This window comes from Hypanus sabinus, chromosome 12 (assembly GCF_030144855.1).
Source record: "Hypanus sabinus isolate sHypSab1 chromosome 12, sHypSab1.hap1, whole genome shotgun sequence".
Classification (NCBI taxonomy): Eukaryota; Metazoa; Chordata; class Chondrichthyes; order Myliobatiformes; family Dasyatidae; genus Hypanus; species Hypanus sabinus.
In genome coordinates, this window is record NC_082717.1 from 61,908,320 (window position 1) to 61,935,189 (window position 26,870).

Consider the following 26,870-nt stretch of genomic DNA (forward strand, 5'->3'; position numbering starts at 1 on the left):
AATCTTCATCTAAGTCACAGTAATAGACAAACAGAATCTGCCTAAAATAATAGCCCACTAAAACAATTGTACTTCTTCTCGTACTTTAACAAAGGGTAACAGCAAAAGAGCTGGGGAAATCTTGAGAACTTGCTAAAGTCTCTATTCATGTGTCCACTATAAGACAAACATAGAAAATAGGTGCAGGAGTAGGCCATTTGCCCCTTCGAGCCTGCACCGCCATTGTATGATCATGGCTGATCATCCAACTCAGAACCCTGTACCTGCTTTCTCTCCTTACCCCCTGATCCCTTTAGCCACAAGGGCCGTATCTAACTTATAACTGAACTTATAACTTATAAACACTGAATAAAAATGGTGTTCATGGATGGACATCACGAAGGAAACCACTGCTCTCTCAAAAAAAAACATTGCTGTACGTCTTAAATTTGCAAAGGACCACCTGGATGTTCCACAGTGCTGCTTGGACAATGGTCTGTAGACAGATGAGACAGACATTGAACTTTTTGGCAGAAATGCACACTGCTACGTTTGGAGGAAAAAGGGCACTGCACACCAAAACCTCATCCTATCTGTGAAGCATGGTGGAAGGAGCATCATGACTTGGGGTTGCTTTGCTTCTTCAGGGCCTGGACAGCTTGCAATCATTGAGGGAACAATGAATTCAAAATAGTATCAAAACATTTTTACAGAAGTCCAATCACCTAATAAAAGCTGAATGATGCAAAAAAAAACAATGATCCAAAACACAAGAGCAAACCAACAACAGAATGGTTTAAAAAGAAGAAACTTTGTGTTTTTGGAATGGCCAAGTCAGGGCCCAGACTTTAACCCAATGGAGTTGCTGTGGCATGACCCAGAGAGGGCTGTTCATGCAAGGTATCCCAGAAATATTGATTAACCAGAACAGTTTGTATAGAGGAATGGTTTAAAATTCCTCCTTGCTGTTGTTCAAGTATGATCAGCAGCTACAGGAAACATTTGGTGGATGTTATTACTGCTAAAGGAGGTTTAGCCAGTTACTAAGTACAAGGGTTTGCATACTTTTTCCAGCCTAGACTGTAAATGATGAAAGAATGTTTTCAATAAAGATGTGAAAACTAACATTTGTTATTAGTTTAGGCAGATTGTATTTGTCTGCTATTGTGACTTAAATGAAAATCAGACTACATTTTATGAGTAATTAATGCAGAAAGCCAAGTAATTGCAAAGGGTTCACAAACTTTTTACTTGCAACTGTATATGCATTTATTCCCCCCCAGGATCTGTATATTTTGACTATCAGATAAATGTTTGTGGGTATTACATAGTTGTAAAACTTAATGCCGTGTAGTGAATTTGTTCCAGCATAAAAGTAGATACATTCAACGCTAGTTATTTAGATAACCAACATTTCAACAACTTGACATTTTTCTGCTTCATCTGCTGTGTAGCTTCATATTAAATCCTATATTTTAAAGAAGTAATTAAAGCTCACTTCTATTCCAAATTCTAGTTGATGACACTGATATCAGTATTGAATCAACTTTTATTTTGTCAAAATGCACCAGATATAGGACTCTTTAGTAAAGTGGAAATTTTGTTAGGACTATGCAATATTCCTATAGTTCCACTAGGCTCCCATAGTTTTTCACTCTTCTAGCAGTCCTAAGAGAAAGTTAGAGGTTGTTAAAGAAATGGAAAGGAAATGTCTTATCATTTGCTGTCTGTGGAGTTGGAAAACCAACAGTTTTCTTAGTTTCATAGTACCTCTGACCACATGTGGGCATACTCAACCTAAAGTCAGTTCTTGGAGACTTCACACAGTTTAATGTTGGTCAAATTGAACTGTTATTGCTAAACCATATCTGTGTGGAATAATATTTTACAAGTTTTTTAAAAGTTTCCCTCTTGTCATTGTTGACAATAATTGTCACGCAGTTACACATACATTTCTATTAATGTCTGTCCAACTTTCAGTTGTAATGCTGCTGTGTCTGGCAAGGATTAACTTACTAAATCAAAATGCCTTCCTGCCTTGTGCAACCTTACAAATGTTCTAGGATCCCAATGTAACATTACTGAGTTGCCAGGTTCTCTCTTTTATTCACATTTGTCCATAAATGCATGAATTTTGTCTACTTAATTATTCCTTATGAGTGATACATTTAGGTATTTTGTATTTGGATTCTATTATTTCTATATCTGTAATATCTGAAACTGATTTTAAGGGTTTCCATTTTTTTAACTGAATTATGTTTAATTATATATTCATATGTATCTTCTGCACCTTCTCCAGTCAAGTTACCTATAAAAGCTTAACTTGCTGTAACTCCATTAATGCAGTCTCTGGCAGTAGTCAGACATAGCAAGGAAGGACTAGTTAGATATTTTCTACTTGCTATCATCCCAACTCTTTTTATTGTATCATGCTTAAACATAGTCAGCTTACTCAGTACATAATAATTTTGAAACTGGAACTTTTCCTGTTGTGTGTTGCTCAGTTCAATGTCAAATAATGCTTTTATTCTGTAAGACATTGAAGGAGTGTGACTTGTACCTTTAAAGCTCTCTTCTTCTTTCTCAACAAAAGACCCAATCTATTCCCCTCTGTCACCACCCCCCCACCCCCGTCTACAGAGCTGTTTCTCACTCTCAACAATTTCTCTTTTGGCTCCTTGTACTTGCTTGAAACACACAGAGTAGCCATGAACACCCACGTGGATCTCAGATATGCCTGCCTTTTCATTGGCTATGTAGAACAGTCCGTGTTCCAAGCCTTCCTGGGTAATTCTCCGCAACTCTCCAATTGTACTTCAACAAATTCACTTGGTCCATTTCTGACACCTCCCTCCCCTTTCTTGATCTGTCTCCATCTCTGGAGACAAACTGTTGACCAACATCTTTTAGAAACCTGCTAATTCCCATAGTTATCTTGACTACCTCTTCCCACCCTGTCTCCTGCACAAATGCCAATCTATTTTTTAAGTTCCTTAATTTCTACTGCATTTGTTCCCAGGATTCAGCCTTCCTTTCTGCCACTATTGATGCTGCTGTTACCTGCATCTCCTCCACCTCCCAGTCATCCATGCTCACCAAATCATCTTGTTCCCTCAGATCAACTTCCTCTTGTCCTCACCTACCACCCTATGAGCCTTCACATCCACCACATAATTCTCGCAACTTCTGCCATCTTTCAACGGGATCCTATCACTAAACACATCTTAACTGTTACGCAGGGATCACTTCCTCAATTATACCCTTGTCCATTTGTCCCTCCCCGCTAATCTCCTTCCTGGCACATAAACCAGTGGCAGAAGTGCTGTACCTACCTATTCACCTCCCCCTTTACTTCCACTCAGGGCCCCAAACTGTCTTGCAGATGAGGCAACACTTCACCTGAGAATCAGTTGGGATCACCTATTGTATCCGCTGTTCCCAATGCAGCCGCCACTACATTGTTAAGACCCGATATAAACTGGGCATCTGATTTGTCAAGCACCTCTGCTCTATTCACCTGAAAGTGCGATTTCTTGGTGCCCAATCATTTTAATTCCAATTCTCATTCCCATTCCGACATATTGATGCATAGCCTCCTGTTTTGCCACAATGAGGCCATTCCTGGTGGACAAACATAACCTCATTCCATATAGGTAGCCTCCAATCTGATGCCATTTCTTCCCCACCCCCTTTCATCTTCTATTTGTCCTCTTACCTCTTCTTTTCACCTGCCTATCACCTCCTCCTGGTGTCACTCCTTCCCTTTCTCACGTGGTCCACTCCCTTCTATCAGATTCCTCCTTCTCCAGTCCTTTGCCTTTCCCACCTACCTAGCTTTATTTGTTACCTTCTAGCTGGTCCTTCATTCCCTCTTCCCCCACCCCCCCCCCCAACTGTTTATTCTAGCATCTTCCTCCTTGTCCAGTCCTGAGAAAGGGTCTCAGCCTGAATTGTCAACTTGTTTATTCATTTCCATACATGCTGCCTGACCTGCTGAATTCTTTCAGCATTTTGAATGTGTTGCTCTGGATTTTGAGCATCTAGCAGAATCTCTTGTGTTTCCACCTTTAATGGCAGTGGTCTTACTTGTTCTCCAACGGGCAAACTTTAAATTGCTTTTATACTTGAATTATTTTTTTGTAGGGCTAATAGTTTCTCAGAAGGCCAATGACAGGATAGAAGTCATATTACCTCAGCACCCAAAAACACTTTTTTTTAGTGTGGATTTGGATTTTGGTGTTAACCATGTAAGACTTGCAGAACAGATTTGGTTACAACAAACAGAATTCTCTTATAAACCAGTGTGCAAAGGTTTTTAATTTCCTGATCTGATCATTCAGGAGGCTCTTCATTCGGTTCTGCAGCATAGCTTTTTCCCCCCTTCCTCAACCTCCACAAAAACAGCAATTCAAACAAACCAAAGGAAGGACATGACAGTTTTACTGATCTATAACAAGTTTCTTTAAGATAAAAATTCCAAACTTTATCAATGGTTTTGGTTCATCTTTTTAAAAAAAGAATTTGCTCATATTTCAATGTGTATGAGATGTGAAGCTGTCAGTTGACTATTTAATCTAATAATCAATCAATGTGTATTTTACAGAGCAAAGTGGTGCGGGTACTGAACCTGTGGCAGAAGAATGGTGTATTCAAAAGTGAGGTCATACAGCCACTTCTGGATTTGGCAACAGGGATTCCACCGCCCTCTGTTACCCCTGCTATTGCCAGTACTGCAGCAACTGTGAGCAGCAACACACCAGGTAGCAGTCTTACAGCAGCAGCAGCACAAATTAATATTTATTGATTAAGTGGAAATCAAAGTAATTTGGAACTTGAATCTAATGCTGCCAGTTTTTGCATGCACTTGTAATCTTGGTTTCCATTGCCTATAGTAAAGCCAGCCTAACTGATGTGTGTGTATGTATACACCAGCGTTCACTGATCGGGATTCAATTCCCATCATTGCCTGTAAGGAGTTTGTTCTCCCAGTGACTGAAGGTTTCGTCCGGGTGCTCCAGTTTCCTCTCACATTCCAAAGAATTGTGGTTAAAGGTTCATGCTGTGTTAGCACCAGAAGAATGGTGACACTTGTGGGTTGCTCAGCACAATCCTCGCTGATTTGATTTGACGCAAACAGCAGATTTCACTGTATACTTCGTATATGTGACAAATAAAGCTAGTCAATCTTACAATTCCCATTCTTGCAGAAATAGTGTGAAATAGAGTTCATAGTGAACTCACTTGGACAGTGTGTTTAAAAAGTATACTATATACCTCATTTATTTCCTCTCTTGTACATAATATGGCTGAATTGTGCAATTCACTTTGACTTCGGTGCACATTGGGATATTTTGTTTAGTGTAAGGGTGTAAGAATACAGGATTTGATTGGATGGTGTCTAATATACCTACTGTATAATAAAATGTGAAGTCTTACAATATGTGACTAATCCTGTATACCTCTACCTTTTATTTCACAAAATAGAACTCCTGCTTCTGAGTATTTTTATTGACCAGAAATAACAATTGCTTTCTCATTTCATAATTTCATGGCTGTATCTCTTTAGAACACCAATTGTATTACAACCTAGTCAAGGAAATTGGACTTGTGTCATTAAAAGCAAGCCAAATGAAGGACAGGGGATTTGTTGAGTTTACTTAATAATTATTTAAGTGAAACACTCTGGTTCTGTCAACTGCGTAAGTCTGGGGAAGACAGTCTCTGACCCCGCCAAATGTCTGAAATTGAGGTGCAAGCTCACCCCAAACCCCATTTGTGTGGATGCTGAGTGATTTGTTACCCTTTACAAATAAGTATCGTGAAATTACAGACAGTGCACCACATACAATTTAACAATTTCTAATTTGACTAAAGGATTGGTAAAGAAAAAGCAAATAAAAACACAGAAGGCCCCATTTTAATTAAACAGTCTAATGTGCACAAGTTGGAGCTCACTGTTTTCCCTTCGCCGATCCTCCTTCAATCTCCCTGGGCTTGGTCGAAACATGACCCTGCTCCCCAGGTCGAGTCCTATGACCTCTTCTCTCCGGCATTGTCTTCCTTCATCTCCTACCAAACAAAAGACCCAGTTCACCTCAGTGTCAGGCACACAACACGAAAGCGCACTCCCTTCATTGGACGGCTCACATTCCAAGGCACCCGTTATCTCTAACCATGACTCAAATACTGCTTTCCAGAAAGACCATTACGTTAGCAATGAAACCTTTCCCAGGATGTTACATAAGTTTAAAATTATCTAAGTACATCTACAACCCTGAGATTAATTTTCCATCTGTCATACTCAGCAAATCTATAGAATAGTAACAACTGGATCAAAGAAAGATCAACTGAAGTGCAGAAGACAAATATAAATAAATAGTAATAAATAATGAGAACATGTAAAAACAAGATTAGTGTTATTTACGATACAAATTTTATGAAAATACAAGTTTAGTGCATAACAACTTTTCATTGGCTTGTAAGTGCGAAGTTGACAATTTGACTAATTAAATTGACATTGTAGAGCAGCTTCAACTAATTTTTGTTTCTATCAAAACAATCTTGATAGTGACTACAATAAGTTTGAACCAGAATTTTGCAAATATTTTCTTGTTTTATATATATCTCACAAGGTATACAGTGGCATGCAAAAGTTTGACCCCTGGTCAAAATTTCTGTTAATGTGAATAGTTAAGTGATTAGAAGATGAACTGATCACCAAAAGTCATAAAGTTAAAGATGAAACATCCTTTTCAACATTATAAGCAAGATTAGTGTACTGTTTTGTACAACTTCAGAGTGGGGAAAGCAAGGAAAGGATCACCATGCAAAAGTTTGGGTGCCCCAAGGGATTTCAGCTCTCAAGATAACTTTTACCAAGATCTCAGACCTTAATTAGCTTATTAGGGCTATGGCTTATTCACAGTCATCCTGAGGGAAGGCCAGGTGATGCAAATTTCAAAGCTTTATAAATACCCTGACTCTCCAAACCTTGTCCCAACAGTCAGCAGCCATGTGCTCCTCTAAGCAGCTGCCTAACATTCTGAAAATTAAAATAAATGATGCCCACAAAGCAGGAGAAGACTATAAGAAGATAGCAAAGCATTTTCAGGTAGCCGTTTCTTCAGTTCACTGATGTAATTAAGAAATGACAGTTAACAGGAATGGTGGAGGTCAAGTTGACGTCTGGAAGATGAAGAGAACTTTCGGAGGGAACTGCTCATAGGATTGCTGGAAAGGCAAATCAAAACCCCCGTTTGACTGCAAAAGAACTTCAGGAAGATTTAGCAGACTCTGGAGTGGTTGTGCAGTGTTCTACTGTGCAGCAATACCTGCACAAATATAACAGATATAACAAATATAACATAGAACAGTCATCAGAAGAAAACCTTTCCTGCGTCCTCACCATAAAATTCAGCGTCAGAAGTTTGCAAAGAAACATCTAAACAAGCCTGATGCATTTTGGAAACAAGTCCTGTGGACTGATGAAGTTAAAGTAGAACTTTTTGCCCACAATTAGCAAAGGTATGTTTGGAGAAAAAAGAGTGCAGAATTTCATGAAAAGAACACCTCTCCAACCATTGAGCACGGGGGTGGATTGATCATGCTTTAGGCTTATGTTGAAGCCAGTGGCACGGGGAACATTTCACTGGTAGAGGGAAGAATTAATTCAATTAAATACTAGCAAATTCTGGAAGCAAACATCACACCGTCTGTAAAAAAGCTGAAAATGAAAAGAGGATGGCTTCTACAACAGGATAATGATTCTAAACACACCTAAAAATCCACAATGGACTACCTGAAGAGGTGCAAGCTGAAGGTTTTGCTATGGCCCTCACAGTCCCCTGACCGAAACATTATCAAAAATCTGTGGATAGACCTCAAAAGAGCAGTGCATGCAAGACGGCCCAAGAATCTCACAGAACTAGGAGCCTTTTGCAAGGAAGAATGGGTGAAAATCCCCCAAACAAGAATTGAAAGACTACAGAATTGGCTACAGAAAGCGTTTACAAGCTGTGATACTTGCCAAAGGGGGAGTTACTAAGTACTGACCATGCAGGGTGCCCAAACTTTTGCTTCAGGTGTTTTTCCCTTTTTGTTATTTTGACACTGTAAAAGATGGAAATAAAAAAGTAATCTTGCTTAAACTATTAAAGAAATGTGTCATCTTTAACTTTATGCCTTTTGGAAATCAGGTCATTTTTTACTCGCTTAACTGTTCACAGTAGCAGAAATTTTGACCGGGGTGCCCAAACTTTTGCATACCACTGTATATAAATGCCTGGCTAGACAGGCATTTATATCCCCTCTTGTACATAAATATGCCTGAATTTTGAGAGTCACTTTGAGTTTGGTTCATATTTGGGTTATTTTGTTAAATGTAAGGGAATAAGAATACTGGAGTATTTGGGTATTTCATACACGAAACTCATTAAAAAGGTGGTGCATGGATCTATAAGCATTCAGGTATCTTTATGAAGGTGTGCAAAACTAAGCAGTTTCTGCTTCAAATAATGCAGTGCTTTCTAGATACCACAGCTCACAAAAAAATCTGTTTTGAATTTGGATGTGATACTGTATGGATTCTCCAAATTGATAATGCCACCTGATGTATTAAACAATGAACAATTTTGAATTTCCTTGTACATAGTTCATAGTTCTAATAAAAAAAAATCATAAAATTTTGTTCAGTTGCGTATATGAAGAACATCAGGATGTAATCTTAAAATTAGAAAGTCTTTTTTGAAAAGTTACCTCATGATAGTGTTGTAGTTGTCACCATGCTATTACCTCTCGAGACGTCTGGAGTTTGGAGTTCAATTCTGGTGCTGTACTGTAGCAGAGTCTCTGTACGTACACTCATGGAACGCATGGGTTTTCCCTGGGTCCTCTGGTTTGTTCCCATAGTCTGAAGACATACCATGTAGGTTAATTGGTCATTGTAATTTCTCCATGATTAGGTTTGGGTTAATTGAATTTGTTGGGTGTTGCTGGAGGCGCTGTGGCTGAAAGGGCCTACTCTAAAATGAAGAAAATGTTTTAAAACTGGAATTCTCCTCAAAGGCTGGATCAATTAATATTTCAAGCTGATGGTCATTTTTCCGAAGTAAGAGTATCAGGGAAAACTGGAAACTAAGGTGGATAAACTGAGATGAGACAAAGATCAGCCAAGATATTAACTTGCATTTATATAGTGCCTGTAACAGTATAAAATATCCTGAGGCACATCAAAGAAATTCCAGCAAGCAGAATATCACAGAAGGCATATGAGAAATTAGAGGGGTTCACCTGAAGCACAGTCAAACTTCTAAGTAATTTAAAAGCAAAAGTGGAAAGATTTAGTATCGATTTCAGTATTCCAAATGGTTCTTGCTGTGCATTTATAGCTTTAATAGTTATATTGGTTTAGAAGTTTCATTGTTTTTACAAAAAGAAATCAAATTTATTTACTTGTTTCATGGAACCATAGTATTTTATTATCACAGTTCCTCAATTATAGACGACCCTTATGCCTCAATCTTAGAGTACTCTTGTATTGTAGCTGTGAAGGTATTTTTCTTGCCTCATAATGCAAGTTCCAGTTTAGGTTGCCTCTTACAATCATTGATAATGAGTCTTTGAATAGAGTCCAATGTGGAACACTTTTGATATTAAAATGGATTCAAAAAATGCTGAGCCCTGAAGTTCTAGCAGATAGCATCTAGTGCTGGATTCATTAAAGTTAAGATAAGCAAAAGCTTTTTATTTCAAAAATATCACTCACCTTATCTAAATCTCTTAATACTTCATGATTTTTGAGGAAATGTGAGGAAAATGTAGGTGTTTTCTAAACGTTTTAGAGTATTTTTTGGTTTAGTAATTTTGTGAGTTTGCATTATTTATGCAAGAGAAAGTAAGTTGAAAATCTGACTTGTCTAACAACCATTAACGTAAACTTAATGACATGTATAATAATTCAAGAACAAATTACTTTTACATAAGATGTTAATTTAAAAAATATGAAATTCAAGGCAGAGTGAAGTACATAAAGGAAACAAGTATCGACCCTCTAAATATGCTTATTGCAGCAAGTATTCACTACATTTATTAATTCGATAACACAGAGAGCCATATATCCAGGTTTGCCGATAGCACAAATACTGATGGACATTAGTAATTTGGTCAGAAATATAAAACAACATTAATCAAGAAAAATAATTAAAACTGCAGATTTTAGAAAACTGAAATAAAAGCAAAATGCTGAAAAGAATCAACAAACCGGAGAACAGAGAAACTGGAAAGAGAAACAGGATTTATGTTTTGATTTAAGACCCTTTGTCAGATATGATGGAAGTGTCAAACTGATTAGGAGAATTCACAAAGCTATAGCAGATAGAATCAACATATACAAGAAATGAGGTTATCCTTTCCCTCCATCAAACTCTTAATTTAATACCTCCTCTAAATTACAGCACTTTCATTGTTTTAGGCTATATCGGTGTACTCAATTGCTTTGAAACAGCTTTCTAACTCAGAGGAGCGGATGTTACCGACTAAGCAGCAACTAATGCTAAATAAGCTATGATTGCCCATTTTTAACAACTATATATTTGGAGTACTACTGTCAATTTTTCAATAGAGTGTTAGAAGAGTAATGATACTGATGGTTTTAACTCAGAAAAAACTTGATAAGCTGAACTTATTTCTTTTGAAATGGAGGAGCTGGAATGCAAGACTACTCTGACTAATTCTTTTCCAAACATAGATGATGTCATCAAAATGTCATCCTCTACTCAAAAAAAAAGATTTCTAGTATGGTTGAAAGAAGCATGTTATATCTATGATTTCCTTGGTGTTTAGATTTTCATTCCACTTCTTGTTGACTTTATTGCTAAAGTTGGTGAATCTCTTTATTTTGGTAATTCCTTTATCTTTGCTTTAACATTGAAAACCATAAAGTTCTGTGCACTCTTGTTGTCCTGATTTGGTGGAAGTATTTTGCAATCTTTTGAGCTCTGTGAATTGCATTATTTGAATCCCTTAAAAGGTTCTTTCCTGTGTCACCAATATGGTTAGCCTTTCAACCTTTCAAACTTGCTTCCTAAACTGGTACATCTTTGCTCTCTTTTGATAAATTCCTTCAAAATCTCTGTTGCTGCAAAGTACCTGTTAAGTTTTCTGTGTAGGACAATGTAGTTAGGATATATTATACACATTGCTAAGTGTTAAATATGCTGACAAAAGTAAGTCACATAAAATTACTGACAAAGGCACAGTGCAAGCTTTTAAACTTTTCCAAATAAGCAATTTTGTTAAATAGATCTTTTAAGATGGTGTTAATTTCTTTAATAACTCGGTATGAATGCAGGCCAACCATCCACATTGCTCCAAGTAAAACAGTGCAGAATTCTGTAACTCATTAAGCATTGCTGAGGAGGGCACAAAATTTTGTGTGTTTTTCTCCATTGATAAAAGAATTTCAGAAACTGAATAGCATTGACCAAATCTAATAGTATATTACAACTTCTTTCTCACACGTGGAGGAGCAACACCTCATATTTAATATGAGGCATCCTCCAACCTGATGGGATGAACATCAATTACTCCAACTTAGGGTAATTCCCCCTCCACCTTCTCTTTTTCCATTCCTCATCCTGGCTTCCCCTTACCCTGTCTTTACTCACCTGCCCATCGCCTCCCTCTGATGCCCCTCCTCCTTCCCTTTGTCCTATGGTCCACTGTCCAACCCTATCAGATTCCTCCTCCTTTAACCTTTTACCTTTTCTGCCAATCAGCTCCCAGCTTCTTCAATTCCTCTTCTCCTACCTACCCACCGCCTTCTTCTTCATTTTGTTTCACCCATCACCTGCCAGCTTGTACTCGTTCCTCCTCTCCCCCCCCCCCCACACCTTATTCTGGCTTCATCCTTCTTCCTTTCCAGACTTGATGAAGGGTCTACTCAGCCCAATACATTGACTGTTTATCTCCATCAATACTGCCTGACCTGCTGAGTTTCAACAGCACTTTGTCTGTGTTGCTGCTCAGGTGATACGTTTTTGCCAACAACAGTCATTTTTTATAACAAAAGCTGAATTTAGTTATATTTCTCAGAGATTTAATACACTGAAGCTTTACTACACTGGAGTTATCAGTCCGTTTCCCCATGTCCACAAAATAAGGCGTCAACTCCCAATCTTCTAGTTTAAAAATAAGATTACCATCCAGTATGAGATCTAGCTATCTCTGTGGTCAAATTCAGTTGTTTTTCATCTTACCAGCTTATTTTTTTTTCTCCGCTGAGAAAAGGGATTGACAATTTTAGCACCTTAACCAGAAGAGAACGATATTTGTATTTACTTTTCAGGGTCTGTGCTCTGGCAAGGCTGGCAATATATTCCCAACCTTTAATGCCACTGAGAAGGGGTTGCTGAGCCACCAGGTTGCACTGCAATCTGCTTGGTGGAGGTACTACTTAATGGTTTTGGCTGGGGAGTTCCAGGCTTTGGACACAGTGGAGGTGAAGGAATGGAGATAGAATAGTGTGCAGCTTGGTGACAGTGTTTCTATGTATCATCTGTACCTATCGTTCTTCAAGGTAGAAGCTGGGTTGTGAAAGTAGCTGATGTGATAAACTGCAGTGTTTTTAAATGGTATAGACCCTCGCAATGATGCACTGGTGCTGAAGGGAATGACTGATTATAGTGATGGGTGAAATACCAGACAATCAGAATGCTTGGTCCCCAGTGTTGAGTATTTTCATTGTACAGTATGCAAACAGGTCAATTAGGTCACCACATCCATACTGACCATCATGCATATTCTATACTAATCCAGCTTGTCTACATTAATTCCGTAACCCTCAATGTCTTGTTCATTCAGTCACTTGTCCAAATTCATCATAAAGGTTAATATTGTCCCTGCCTCCTTCACCAGTCCTCTGGCAGCTCATTCTAGATACTAGCTACTCTTTGTGTTTACCTCCCAGATCCACTTTAGACCTCTGTCCTCTAGCTTTAGGCACCCTTACCATGGGAAACAAACACTTGACTATCCATTCTATCTAGGGGTCTCAATTTTGTATACCTTTTGTGTTACCTCTTAGTCTTCACTTCTGGGAAAAGAAAGCTTGCCTATCAAATCTCTCCTTGTAACTCAAGCCCTCAGTCCAAGCAACATCCTTGTGAATCTTGTCTGCACTCTTTCTTAACAACATTCATCTTGTAGAGTGGAATTCAGAACACTCAATTTTCCAAAAGTGGTCTAACAAACATTTAATTCTCAGGTGATGAAGACAAGCATGCGATGCCCTCTCCTCTCAACCTTGTCTGCCTGGGTTCACATTTTCGGGGAGCCATTTCCTAGTACACCAAGGTCTCTATTCAGTAACACCATTCACGGTGTTCATTACAACCCTCCACTGCCACCCAGTTGACTAGCTTACCCTGGATACCATGTGATATAACTTTCCAGACCAGCCTAACTTGTGGGGCCTTATTAAAGGCTCTGTGGATGAAATTTGCTGCTCTGTTCTCATCAATTTTCATGGCCACCTTGTCAAAAAAAACTCACTCAGATTTGTGAGACATGATTTCCCACACACAAGACCATGCTGGCAAACTCCTAGTCAGTCCTTTTCTTTCTGAATTCAAATAAATCCTGTGTATTCAAATCCCTTCCAATAACTTTCATATTCATGTATAGCTCAGCAGCCTGTAGTTCCCTTGCTTATCCCTGCTGTCCTTCTTAGATAAAAATCACTTCGTATATTCTCACATCTTATGGTTTCTTACTTGTGGCTGATGAAAAGTCTCTACCAGGGCTCTTAACAATTTCCTCCCTTGCTTCCCAAAACATTGTGAGATATGTTTGGTCAGATCCTAGGGATTTATCCACGTTTGTGCCTTCAGACCTCCAGCACTACTTTCTTTGTAATGCTGATTATGTTCCAGGATATCACTTATCCCTCCCCTGAACTCTCTAACTTCCACGTCCTTCACTGTAAATATGGATGATAAATATTCTTTTAAGACCTCACTGTAAGTCTCCATATATACTGATCTTTAAGATGGTCTTCTGTTCCCTCAAATTCATAATATAACACAATAGCAAAATGAAAAATACAGTTGCAAGAAAAAGTATGTGCACCCTTTGTAATTACCTGGTTTTCTGTATGATCTTCACCTGTCATAGTAATGGATAAACACAATCTGCCTAACCCAAGAACACACAAACAATTGTAGTTTTCATGTCTTTATTGAACAATTTGTTTAATCATTCACTGTGCAGGCTGGAAAAACTATGTGAACCCTTCTATTTAATAACTGGTAGAACCTCCTTTAGCAGCAATAACCTACACCAAATGTTTCCTGTAGTTCCTGATCAGACTTGCACAACAGCGATGAGAAATTTTAGGCCATCCCTGCATACAAAACTGTTTCAGTTCATTGATATTTCTGGGATACCTTGCATGAACATTCCTCTTTAGGTCATGCCACGGCATCTCCATTGGGTTAAGGTTTGGAATCTGACTTGGCCATTCCAAATCACAATTTCTCTTTTTAAACCATTCTGTTGTTGACTTAATCTTGTGTTTCGGATCTTTGGTTGTTGCATCATCCAACTTGTATGAAGCTTCAGGTGATTGCTATGCTGACATCCTCCTGTAAAATGTCTTGATGCAATTTTGAATTCATTGGTCCCTCAACAATTGCAAGCTGTCCAGACTGAGGCAGTAAAGCAGCCCCTAACCATGATGCTGTTGGGATGGGGTTTTGATGTTGGTGTGCAGTGCCCTTTTTCCTCCAAACATAGCAGTGTGCATTTCTGCAAGAAACTTCAATGTTTGTCTCATCTGTCCATACAATATTGTCCCAAAGGCATTGTGGAACATCCAGGTGGTCTTTTGCAAACTTGAGATGTGCAGCAATGTCTTTTATTTTTGGGAGGATAGTGGTTTCCTCTATCGTGTCCTTTCATGAACACCATTCATATTCAGTGTTTTTCTGCAGGTCCTTTGCTGTTATCCTTGGGGATTTTTTCACCCCCTTCAGCATTGCATGTTGTGCTTTTGGTATGATCTTTGCAGGACACCCATTCCTTAGGAGAGTAACAGTAGTATTGAATTTCTTCCATTTGCAGACGATTTCTCTTACTGTAGTCTGATAAGTCTTTGGAAATGCTTTTGTAGCCTTTCCAGCTTCATTCATCTTTACAAATCTGCTCATAAGATCCTCTGAAAGTTTTTTGGATCAAGGCATGGTGCACATAAACAGATCTTTCTTGTAGGCTCTGTTGGTAACCTGACTTAGTGTGCCTTTTTTTTTATATAGGGCAAGGGCACCTGTACAATCCACACCTTGAATCTCATCTCATAGATTGGAACACCTGACTCTAAAGAGCTTTTGTAAATGGTAGTACCCTAGAGCTTCACATACTTTTTAGAACCTAGATGGCGATTGTTCAAATGGTGTACTCAATATTGACAAGAAGTACAGTTGTTCGTTTATTATTTTAAGCAGATTGTGTTTGTGACTTAGATGAAGACCAGACCACATTTTATGAGTAATTAATGTAGAAAGCTAGGTAGTTGCAAAAGGGTTCACAAACCTTTTCTTGTAATTGTATTGGGGCAACAACACTATTCGCCTTCAGCTTCCAGAATCAGAAATGATAGTTCTGGGAGAAACATTATTTCCTTCCAATTTTATTTTTATTTATATATAATGATGGTTGATGACTTTTTTATATTTTTAGAAGATGGTCAAATGTATTGCTCTAGGGGGTTGATTCCTAATGGGTTTTTTTTATAATTAGTGTTTTTTTTCTTAGATGGGGTTCTTTTTTTCCTATATATAATTTTTTTTTCCATTTTTATATTTCAAGATCAGTTTTTTCTTCTCTTCAGCTCTATTAATTGTATACATATTAATTGGTTAAAGTTTTGTATCATTTTATAGCTGTTGATGATTACGGACCAATAAAAAGATTCTAAAAATGAAAATGGAAAAGAAACATTATTTTGGTCAAATTCAGAATTGTACAAGTGTGCAACTGGAACAAAATTGCTAACTTATTGATCTCCCAAAGATATTATTAAGTACCACTGACCCCCACCCCCCCCAACCCCAATAGGAATTAGAACAGTATGTTTGTAGGAAATTCTCCTGTGCCCTCCACAGATGCTGCTCTAATTGCTGAGTGACTGTAGGGGTTTGCCTTTTTTTGCTCCGGATTCAAGCATCTGCAGTCTCTAGTTTCAGCAAAACTAGGGAAAGTTGGCAATGAGTGATGCTGAGGAGTGGAGTCACAGTTCTATGGCACAGAAAAAAGCCCTGCACCCAAACTGTCCCAAGTTGTCTCCCTAAGCCAGTCCCATGAGCCTTTGGCCCATGTCTTTCTAAACCTGTCTTATCCAAATATTGTCGAAGTGCCTTTCAAATGTTGATGTTTAAATCAACATCACCATTCCTTTACTCAGTGACCTGACTTAGGAAGACAAACATACCAAATGCCTTCTTTACCAATACATTGTGCCTGTGTTTCTGCTTTCAGAGAACCATGTACCACCACATCTCTGTTCTACAATATGCTCCAGGGCCCAACCATTTACTGTGCAAGTCCAGCCCTGGTTTAACTTGCCAAAATGCAATACCTTGCACTTGTCCAAGTTTTATTTTATTTAGCAGTACAGCATGGAGTAGGTCTTTCCAGTCCTGTGAGCCATGCCACCCCAGCAACTCCACATCCCAGATTAACTCTGACCTAATCACGGGAAAATTACAATGACTAATTAACCTACCCAAAACGTCTTTGGACTGTGAGAGGAAACCAGAGCACTTTAGAAAACCCATGCATTTCACAAGGAGAATGCACAGAGATTACTTACAGAACAGTACTGGAATTGAACATCAGAACATCTCGAGCTGTAATAACATGCTGCTAACCACTTTACTACCTTAGCGCCCAGTTAAATTCTATTTGCTATTCTTTGGCCCACTCTGCTAATTGATCACTGTCCATTATACCACAACTTTTGATATCAACTGTAAACTTAGTAACCATGCCAACTATTTCTCATTCACATTGCTAATGCAGATGACGAACAACAGTGGATTCACCACCAATCCCTGTGGCACACCATTGGTCCTAGACCTACAGTTTGGAAAAACATCCAACCCTCTACTGCAACCTTCTGACTCTTCCACCGAGCCAGTTTAGTATCATATTGGTTAGCACACTCTGGATTCCAAGTGATCTGACTTTCTGGACTAGTCTTTCATGTAAACATGAAAATGTTGTGCTGTGATGTACGTGACATTAACATGATCTGTAATTATTTAATTGGGTGTGAAGACTAGTTGTGCCCAAGTATCTCATTGATATTAGTCATATGTTTGAGCAATAGATAGGTGCTACTGACTATTTTGGTCAATTGATCTTTGACATTTTCTCTATTTGCCTTTACTGTCTGATGATACTGAAGAGAGCTGGACCATACACATCTATACACACGTCCTTCTACAGATGTGCAGTTGAGAGCATCCTAACATGCTGCAGCACTGCATGGTACAAAAACTGCCCTGTGGCAGAGAGGAAGGCTCTACAACAGGTAGTCAATCTGTCCAACTCATTAATGGCACCGGCCTACCCACCATCAAGGACATGTTTACTGAAAAGTGTGGGGGAAGGGCTAATAAAATCATGAAGGATTGCACCACTCTGCTCATGGACTGTTTGTCCCTCCTCTCATTAGGGAAGAGGCAATGTAGCATCCATGCTAGGACCATCAGACTCAAAAACTGTTACTTTCCCCAAGTAGTATGGCTGATCAACACTACACTCACTAACCCAACCCCCTCCCCATACCACACTATCACTACTTAATCATTTCTTCTCAGAGGCATGTTATGTACAGACTCTCCTGTGGCTAACATCACTTTATGGACATACAAATAGTCCATAAGCAATCTTGTGTATTTTTATTTATTGTGGCTTTTTAAAATCTTTATCTTCTTGTGTTTTTTTTTTACTGTGCTCCAGGTTAATAATTGTTTCATTCTCCTTTGCACATATATACTGGAAATGATATTAAACAATCTTGAATCTTTAAATATTAGGGATATGACATGCCTTTTTATAAAAAATACTTTGAGGTTCACTCTTAAATCAGTGCTAATCAATCCTTCGCTCTTGGTCCCTGATTTTGTCATTCAGTTCTCTTCAGTTTCTTGTAAGTCAATGTGTGGTTATCCAAAAAACAACAAATTGTATCAGCGATGCTGTAAACAAAAAAAACATACTTCTGTACTGTGTTTTCATGCTTTGAACCAAGTATTTCTCTTGCAGCCTTTCAGCAGCGCTAATTTCTTTAGTCATATTTGATTCCTCGTCCTGGTGGACTTCAGAAATGGCTTCCAACTTAACTCATGTTAGTGTGCAATCAGTTAAAAAGATAATAACTGCAGATACCTAAGAACTTGATAAGTACATGGAAAACAGACATTTTGTGCATGGAAGAAGATGATCTAGATGGTTGACCAGAAAAACCACAACCAGATCAAGACAACAGTGAACACGCTCTGTGTGTGTGTGTGTGTGTGTGTGTGCGCACAAAGGTGTAACACAAATGAAAGAAGAGATAAATTATTTTTGTGCATAGTTATTGTAAGTAATATTAAATTTTCACTTATTGGTACACTTGTGAATGCAATGATTTATGCTGAGGTACAGTTCCATGGTTGGCAGCAAGCTCTTGGTGCCATGAGTAACAAATGTTAGTGGAAACTTGGAGCCAACCTTAACTGTATTCTTGCTCAAATTCAGGAATGTATGCATTTCTAAAACTTTGTAGATACTGGAAAAACCTTGGATTAGATTGATTTGATTAAATTGCTATCGATGGGAATATTGATCTCAACCAACTACAGCAGTCTCTTCACAATTGACTGAATCTGGCTAACTCCCAACAGAATTGGAAACAAGAGTCATTCTAATATGAATAACTGTTGGCACAACATGCTACACTTGTGAATCTCCATCAACTATTTAAAAGAAAATCTAGTGGCTTTGTTGGTTTTGGCATTGTGTAAATTGTTTCCTTGTAAGATTACTTCACCATGGTATCAGTACAAAAGTTTTATATTCTTTCCTATCTCTTGTCATGCTTGTTCATCAGTCTTGCTAGGAAAAGACTGCTTTGCTTTGTAGAAGTTAGGAGTGTCAACCTAGGACACTTTAGTTCTTCAATATTAGGTATCACAAAAAGTTCTGTGTGAAGCTGAAAAATATTAGAATATGGTGCTTGCCCTCGCATAGAGTACTGGTAGTGAGTAGCAGTTAAGAATAGTTTAGAATGTAGGGAGTAAAGAAAGGGACATGTTGAAAGCATGTGATCATGTGTATATAGAGAGAGAATGAAGGACTGCAGACCCAAAACATTGACTGTTTCTCTTTTCGTAGATGCTGTTAAACCTGAGTTTTCCCAGAAATTTTGTTTTGTATTTCCAGCACCTGCAATTTTTTTATGCTCATACATTGAGCTTCTGTTACCTTTAGCATAGAAAAATTGGAGTGATCTAAAAGAACTCCTAATGAGATTTGACAGGGTAAACAGTAAGCGAGCAATTCCAGAACAAAGGGAATAACTATGAAATTAGTTATAGGCTATGTAGGAGTGATAGTAATAAGATTTCTTTATAAAAAAGATGTGGGAATCTGAACTTTCACCGTATGACAGTTGAAGTTCAGTTAATTAAACAGGTCTAACTAGGTTAATACATTTTTGTTAGGCAAGAATATTCATGGTTACCAAACCAAAGCACAGGCTCAAAGTGAGATACAAATCAGTCATCATCTAAATGAGTAATGGAATAGAAAGGTTGAATGTCCAACCATAACCATAAGATATAGGAAAAGAATTAGACCATTTGGCCCATCGAGTCTGCTCTGCCGTTTCATCATAGCTAATCTATTTTTCCTCTCAGCCCCAAACTCCTGTTTGAATGAAGCAATTACCCGAGTGGTCTGAAAAGTTCTTACAATATAGTTTCTTGACAGTATATTAGCCATGAAGACACAAGTTTTGTTGCCTCAAATCCATTGGCATGCATTACCCAAGGCCGACAGTTCAGTTAGAAGTAAAAGGATTGCCCAATTCTTTGTACTGCCCAATCTGAGTACATTATTTAAAAGTAGCAGAAGGATTTTCATAATATTTTGCTTAATGTTTATCCTTCAACCGACCACTAAAATTTATCTGGTTGGTTTTTTTGGGAGCTTTAAAATTTAAAGGCATATTCAAATTGAATATGATTTGAGTATAAAATGCAATGCAGTTGGTGTGTGCAGAAGTATTTGTTGGTATTTAAGGTTAAAATTTGATAAAGTTAGTTTTAAAGAGTTTCATGCATGAAATTACCACGTCTAAATTTCTATCTAAGTGTAGTTTGATCAAATGAAAGTCTAGTTATTGCACTGTTAGAAAAATAGTCACATGCTCAGTGGTTTTTAACTTGCATCTTAGTGGATATGTTTTATTTTTGCAATCATCATAAAGTTTTTTTTGTCTGCAGTAAGTGAGTTGGTAGTTGTTGACATCAGTTTTTTTTTGCCTTTTTGTAATGCTTTTCCTCCCCAATATATTTGCTTATCCAAATCCTTGCAGTTAAGAAGTTCCAAGCTTCCTAAATAGGTGACATCCCAGACACCTTTGCTGACTGTTAAAGAGTTTTTATGTTTTCCCTGTGGTCGTGTCAGTTCCCTCCAGGTGCTTCAGTTTGCTCCTACATTCCAGAGATGCCTGGGTTAGTAGATTAATTGATTAAGAGCCAAGGGCTCTTTGCTGTGCTCGATCTCCAAATTTAAAAAAAAAATTTTTCAATCAGATCTGTAAAACTAAGGGTGCATTTGCAATGGTACATTGGAAACTGCGTTGTCAAAGGTTGCTGATAGTTCTCTATTTATGGTTGTGGGTGATGCATTTAGTGCATTTCATATATGTACTGTGATATTGTTAGCTTTACAAATATTTTTAACAGGAACTGTAAACTTTACAATTTGTATAGTAGTATATACTTAATTTTCTAGGAACGCCAGCCACACCTGCCACTCCAGCTAACGTGGTGCAGAATTTACCTGATGCATGGGCCTCCATCTCTCAGCTTTCTAACTCTGATACAATTGCTGCTGTTGCGCAACTTCTTCAGAGTCCCCAAGGCCAACAGGTATAACATTGTTAATTCTACTGTGCTTTAATCAATTCCAATTCCATCACAACTGATTCATTAAAATTAGTTAACATGCATTTGGATCCTGCTTTTAATGAGAAAACTTAACTTGATGTCATCAAGTTGAAGTTGGAAGCATTTAAAAACTTTCTAGTGGAGCACTTGATTTGTTTAGGCATAGAAAGCATTGGACCAGGATCTGGGAGATGAAAATCAGATGGATTGGTGCCCACTGTTTCGTATGGGCAAGTAAGCCAAATGATCTGTTTCCATCCTGTACAGTTCCTGGATTCTGTGTCCCTGATGCATGCACTGAAATATAAATGATTGTATCTGCTTATTTAGGGAAATAGTTGAATGGTTGGAAACTCTTAGTCTCGGCTAGTTTGCATACTGACCCCAGTGCTTGCAACTTTGCACAGTTGTAATTAGGTATACAGCAGTTAAACAATTGGTACTCCTTTTTATTCTGTGCTAGGGTGGGTGACAAAACTGGAAACCAAGTAAATATTGCAATATTTGCACTTTCTTAATTGGTGAAGCTTATTTACTGTGTTGAAAACAAGACACTTTTAAAATAAGAATATTAAGTGCATTTCAGGCTAAGTCTGTAGATATTCAAGTTTGAGGTGCTGACATTTGCAAAGTATAGTATTTTGTTCCCAGTCTTGCAGTACACTGAAATACAAATAGTGTTTGTCCCCTCCTCCCCCTTGCTCCCCCGCTCTCCCTCTCCCCCTCTCCTCCCCTTCTCTTCCTCCTTTCCCCTCCCCTTCTCTCACTCCCACTTCTCTCCCCCCTCTCTCCCCTTCCTTTGCATTATTTGTTCTCTCATATCCTCATCAACTGCCCTTTACTCTTTTTACCATTAACTTATATTTCAGTGTTTACAACAGTGAATTAATTTACAATCATATTTTTAGGATGTGGGAGGAAACAAGTACCCAGATGAAACCAGTGAGATCACAGATAGGATGTGGGAAGCTCCACTCATTGAGTGCCCAAGGTCAGGATATAGTCAGGTCTTTGAGGTGGCAGTGCCAAACAGCCCACTCCTAACTGATTTTAGTAGAATCTGGCTGTCAACTTTATTAACACTTTTTCCAATGTCAGCCATGTTTCTGATGTAGATTCAATATTGTATATAATTAATATTGTTATCTTCACTTTGTGTAAAGCTCCAGCAGTTGGTACAGAATCTTCAGATGCAGCAACAGAAACCTCAGCCATCTCTACTTCAGGCTCTTGATGCTGGGCTTGTTGTCCAACTCCAGGCGCTCACAGCGCAGCTGACAGCAGCGGCAACAGCAAATACTCTCAACCCATTGGAACCTCGACTTAACTTTAACAAGGTACAGTAATAAAATTGCATTTCAGAACTAGTATAAAACAACATGCATCTAATTATGTTACACTGGACTAACATATATTTACCAAAAGAAGAATTTTGTAAATAATAAAATATTTGTACTTAACATACACAAAATGCTGGAGGAGTTCAGCAGGCCTGTATATCCTCTCTGTGACCATATGGGTTTCCTTCCATATTCCAAAGATATGAGTTAGGGTTAGTAAGTTGTAGACGTGCTACATTGGAGAATGTGACAACAGTAGTAGACTGCCCCAGCAAATCCTTTAGTGTGTTGATTGTGAACACAAATGATACATTTCACCATGTGTGTAAATAATTCTGAATCTGAATCTATTCTTGTTATTCTGTAAATCATTTTTTTTCAATATTTTGAAATTAAATTGTGATTTTTATGAAGAATTTAAAATTAGTTTCTCCATTCTCTTCGCAAAATATGGATGTAGAGATTCATTTATTACTCTACTACATCATACTCAGAAGCTATGACTTTAAAATATTTTCACAACTAAGCATTCTAATTGGGTCTAACTAATAGTTTATAACATTTATAGAAACATTCTTATTCTGTGGCTCTGTTTATAAGCCACAATTCCTGTTTGTTTTTTAGAAATACCTTATCTTTCTTGATAGCATGAACATTGATTTATCTATTCTTTGGTAATTTCTTCTCCCACCCCCACCTTCTCTATTTCCATTCCCCATTCTGGTTCGCCTCTTACCAGTACCTCCCTATGGTGGCCTCCTTCTTTCCCTTTCTTCCAAAGTCCATTGTCCTCTCCTATTGGATTCCTTTTTCAGCCCTTCACTTCTTTCCACCTATCACCTCCCAACTTCTTTTATATCCCATCCCTGCCCAAACATAACCCCCTCCACTTAGTTTCACCTATGGCTGCCAGCTTGTACTCCATCCCTTCTCACCACCACCTTTTTTCTGGCTTCCTTCCCCTTATATCTAGTCCAGATGAAGGATCTCAGTCTGAAAAGTCAACTGATTATTTCCCTCCATTGATGGTACCTGTCTTTGCTGAGTTCCACCAGCAGATTTTGTGTGTTGATTCCAATTTGTCCTGCTGATTTTTACTTTAGCTGATTTGTATGCTCATCTGATATCTGTTAATGTTTTTATGTCTGCAGTAGTTGAGGCAGCGAAGTCATGGTCCAGTGTGTATTTTGGAAACTTGATATATTTAAAGCCATAGTTGTAGATTAATTGAAAGGATAGCAGAGATTGAAAGCTGTAATTATGAGAGGGAGTTGAAAGACTGAGACAATTTTTTCTGAAACTGAAAAGCCAGAAAGGTTTAATAGAGGATTTTGAAACTCAGAGGATGTTGTTTCCTTTAGCTTGGGAGTCTGTGATTACAGGTCATCAGTTTTGTCTCTTTATAGTCTTCATCCAAGATGTTCACAGATTCATGCAATTTTATCAGTTTAACATGAAAAAAATGTGCTTATCATTTTATTAGTCTATGCCCTGTAGACATAGCAACATCACGGTTACCCATAAACAAATTTTTCAATGTTGCCTCGCAAACAAATTTCTGGGATTCTTTTTTTTTGTAAGATCAAACTGAAAAAGATAGGGAAAGAGTATTGATGGAAGTATTAAGGAAGAAGCCCTGGCTTTAAAAAAAACAAAACATATCCTTGCCCGTAACAACTTTGCAATTGTCAGTTAAAGGGTACTGTAACGTTGTGGAAGAAGGTCTTGGTGTTAGATGAGACTAAATGGAACTTTTTGGCCTCAACATTAAGTAGTACTTGTGGTGTGAATCTGATACTGCGCCACAGCCAGGTAACACCATCCATACTGTAGAGTAGTGGTTGCCAACCCGTCGATCACAATCGACTGGTCGATCTTGGAGACTTTCCCATTAGATCCCAGAAAAAAAGTAAAATAAATACACAAATACTGTTGAGAGATTGTTTCCAGGTTGTGGGGTTTTAGTTCCGTTCTTTCTGCCCAGTGCGCATGCGTGTAGCTCCCCCGCACTACACAGTGTAATTCAGTGGTCCCCAACCACCAGGCCGCAAGGAAACAATATGAGTCAGCTGCACCTTTCCTCAATCCCTGTCACGCTCACTGTTGAACTTGAATACATGCGAGGTCCTTACCCAAGCGCATCAGGGTTCACTGATTGGCCTCGGGTAACCGGCCGGCGGGAAGTGCCGATACTACCGGCCCAGAGTGTGGACAGACGGGCGCTGCCTCTGAACCTGTTCAGCACACTGAATGTTCATGGGAACCCAGTGCTAAAATATTCACAAACCTGATTCGGGCTCAGGGTTTCATAAGCAGCAGAGCAGCTACCTCGCTGTGATTTACTGAAACAAACTTTTGTCGGCCAATAGATCCTACAAGGGGGGACGGGCGCACATCCTAACCCACTCCTCGCTCGGTCGGTCGCTCTCTCTCGGGACTGCAACCGCTGCAGCCCTGGTACGGGAACAGATGCACCTGGCCATGGTGGCGAGCGGGAGGCTGGATTTCAGGCTTGGAGGCTGTCTAATGAGGCAATGAAGCCCTCGAAACTGTTTCAGTACCCTGAGTCCAAGCACCCCGCACTGAAAGACAAACCCGTTAAGTTTTTTTCCAGCGGAAGAACATGAGCAAGTGGGACAGCAGCTGAGAGCCATGTCAACTAAATTGTGGAATAGACTGGACATAAGGAACCTGCTTCCAGTATCGCTGGATTCCCGTCAAGTTTAACACCCACCCACCCCCACCCCCATCAGCCGGTCCACAAGAATAATGTCAATATTAAACCGGTCTGCGGTGTGAAAAAGGGTGGTGACCCCTGGTGTTTTTACATTATTTCTACTTCTGGGTTGCGGGGTTTTATTTCTGGTCTTTTCTGCCTCGGTGCGCATGCGTGTAACTAATAGATTTGGAGTCAATCTTGCCTTTCACTAAGGATGAGGTAGGGGATCTTGGGCTTGAAAAGGTTGGTGACCACTACTGTAAAGTATGGTGGATGTAGCATCATTCAATGGGGTTGCTTTTCAGTAGCAGGGACTGGAAATCTGGTCAGGATTGATGGAAAAATGAATGCTGCTAAATACAAAGAGATTGTATCTTAAAAACCTTCTAGCCTTAAACTGAGGAGAAGCTTTGGCTTTCAGCAGGACAACAACCCAAAGAACACTACCAGAGTAACCGTGCTTCAAATGAAGACAGTTCATGTCCTTGGGTGGCCCGGTCAGAGTCCTGACCTTAATCTAATTGAACATCTCTGGCAAGACCTTAAGTTTCCTCTCAACTGCTGTTCCCCAACTAACTTAGTACAGCTTGAGCAATTTTGAAAGGAAGAATAGACAAATCTTGCTCCATCATATTGTGCAAAGCTAATAGAGACTTGTCCAAAATGACTACTGGCTGTAATAGAAATGAGAGGTGGTTCAGCTAAGTACTAAGCAAAGGGGAGGGATAAATACTTTTCAAATGCTGACATTTCACTTTTTGAATTTTTAGTTTTTCATGCTTTACAATTTTCCCTGTGTTTGTGTTCTACTGTGAAAAAAAGGAGCATGTGATTCACAAGTTAAAATCCTCAGTTAAATTATTCAAAATTCCTGGTTGTAAAACTCATTTATGTGAACAAAGAGTTGGGGGTGGAATACTTTTTCGAGGTACTATATGCGCTTTGAGACCACAACTGAATAAGTACACTATGAAGATGGTTACCATTCTCCTTTGAAGTAGCAGTGTCTATCTAATTTTACTCTGTTATATTGTATAACAGCTTAATTGGCATGTATAAAAATATCCATATTGTAATTTTGCAATGCATCAAGAGTTGTAATTGCTTGAAAGTTCCAGTTTGGCTAGAAATTCATGAACTATATCTTGTAGCACTTGCCAAACTAGCTCTTTCTCTCAGTTCAGATGTGCAATTTATTTGATGTAAGAAGATGGTAGTGCTGCTTTCTCCAGAGGCAGAAGGAAATGCTGATTTATTTACTGTGCATTGTTGAGCAAGTTCTGATAAATGGGATTAACATAGAATACATTAGGCCATAGAGATGGTCTACATGGATGTGCACACAAGGTGGGAGGGAAATTGAATGTGCCAGCCCATGTCAGTAGAGGGACACTTTCACCTGGACTGAAAGGTAAAGGGGAGTTAACTGGTAGAAAAAGGTGGAGGGAAAGGGTGGGGCAGCAGCTAGCACATGACAGATGGATCTGGATAAGGAGGGATAATCAGATGAAAGAGGGAGTGTAAATAGTGACAGAAGTTGGGAGGTGATAGGTGGAGGCAACAAAGGGCTGAAGATGATTGAATCTAATAGTAGAGGTAAGTGGAGTAATGAAT

General features: G+C 38.7%; 1 protein-coding gene across 3 annotated transcripts in view; it reads left to right on the plus strand.

Moving 5' to 3' along the window:
* The window catches only part of scaf8 (SR-related CTD-associated factor 8), a 216,263-nt gene that overhangs the window by 75,806 nt on the left and 113,587 nt on the right, over window positions 1–26,870 (plus strand). For all 3 annotated transcript variants that reach the window (XR_009515130.1, XM_059986058.1, XM_059986057.1), the window contains exons 5-7: window positions 4,583–4,739; window positions 21,043–21,179; window positions 22,361–22,534. Coding sequence is in view for 2 of the 3 variants with exons in the window: in XM_059986058.1 (XP_059842041.1) it covers window positions 4,583–4,739; window positions 21,043–21,179; window positions 22,361–22,534 (468 nt within the window). In the remaining variant the exon portion in view is untranslated. The remainder of the gene's footprint in view (window positions 1–4,582; window positions 4,740–21,042; window positions 21,180–22,360; window positions 22,535–26,870) is intronic.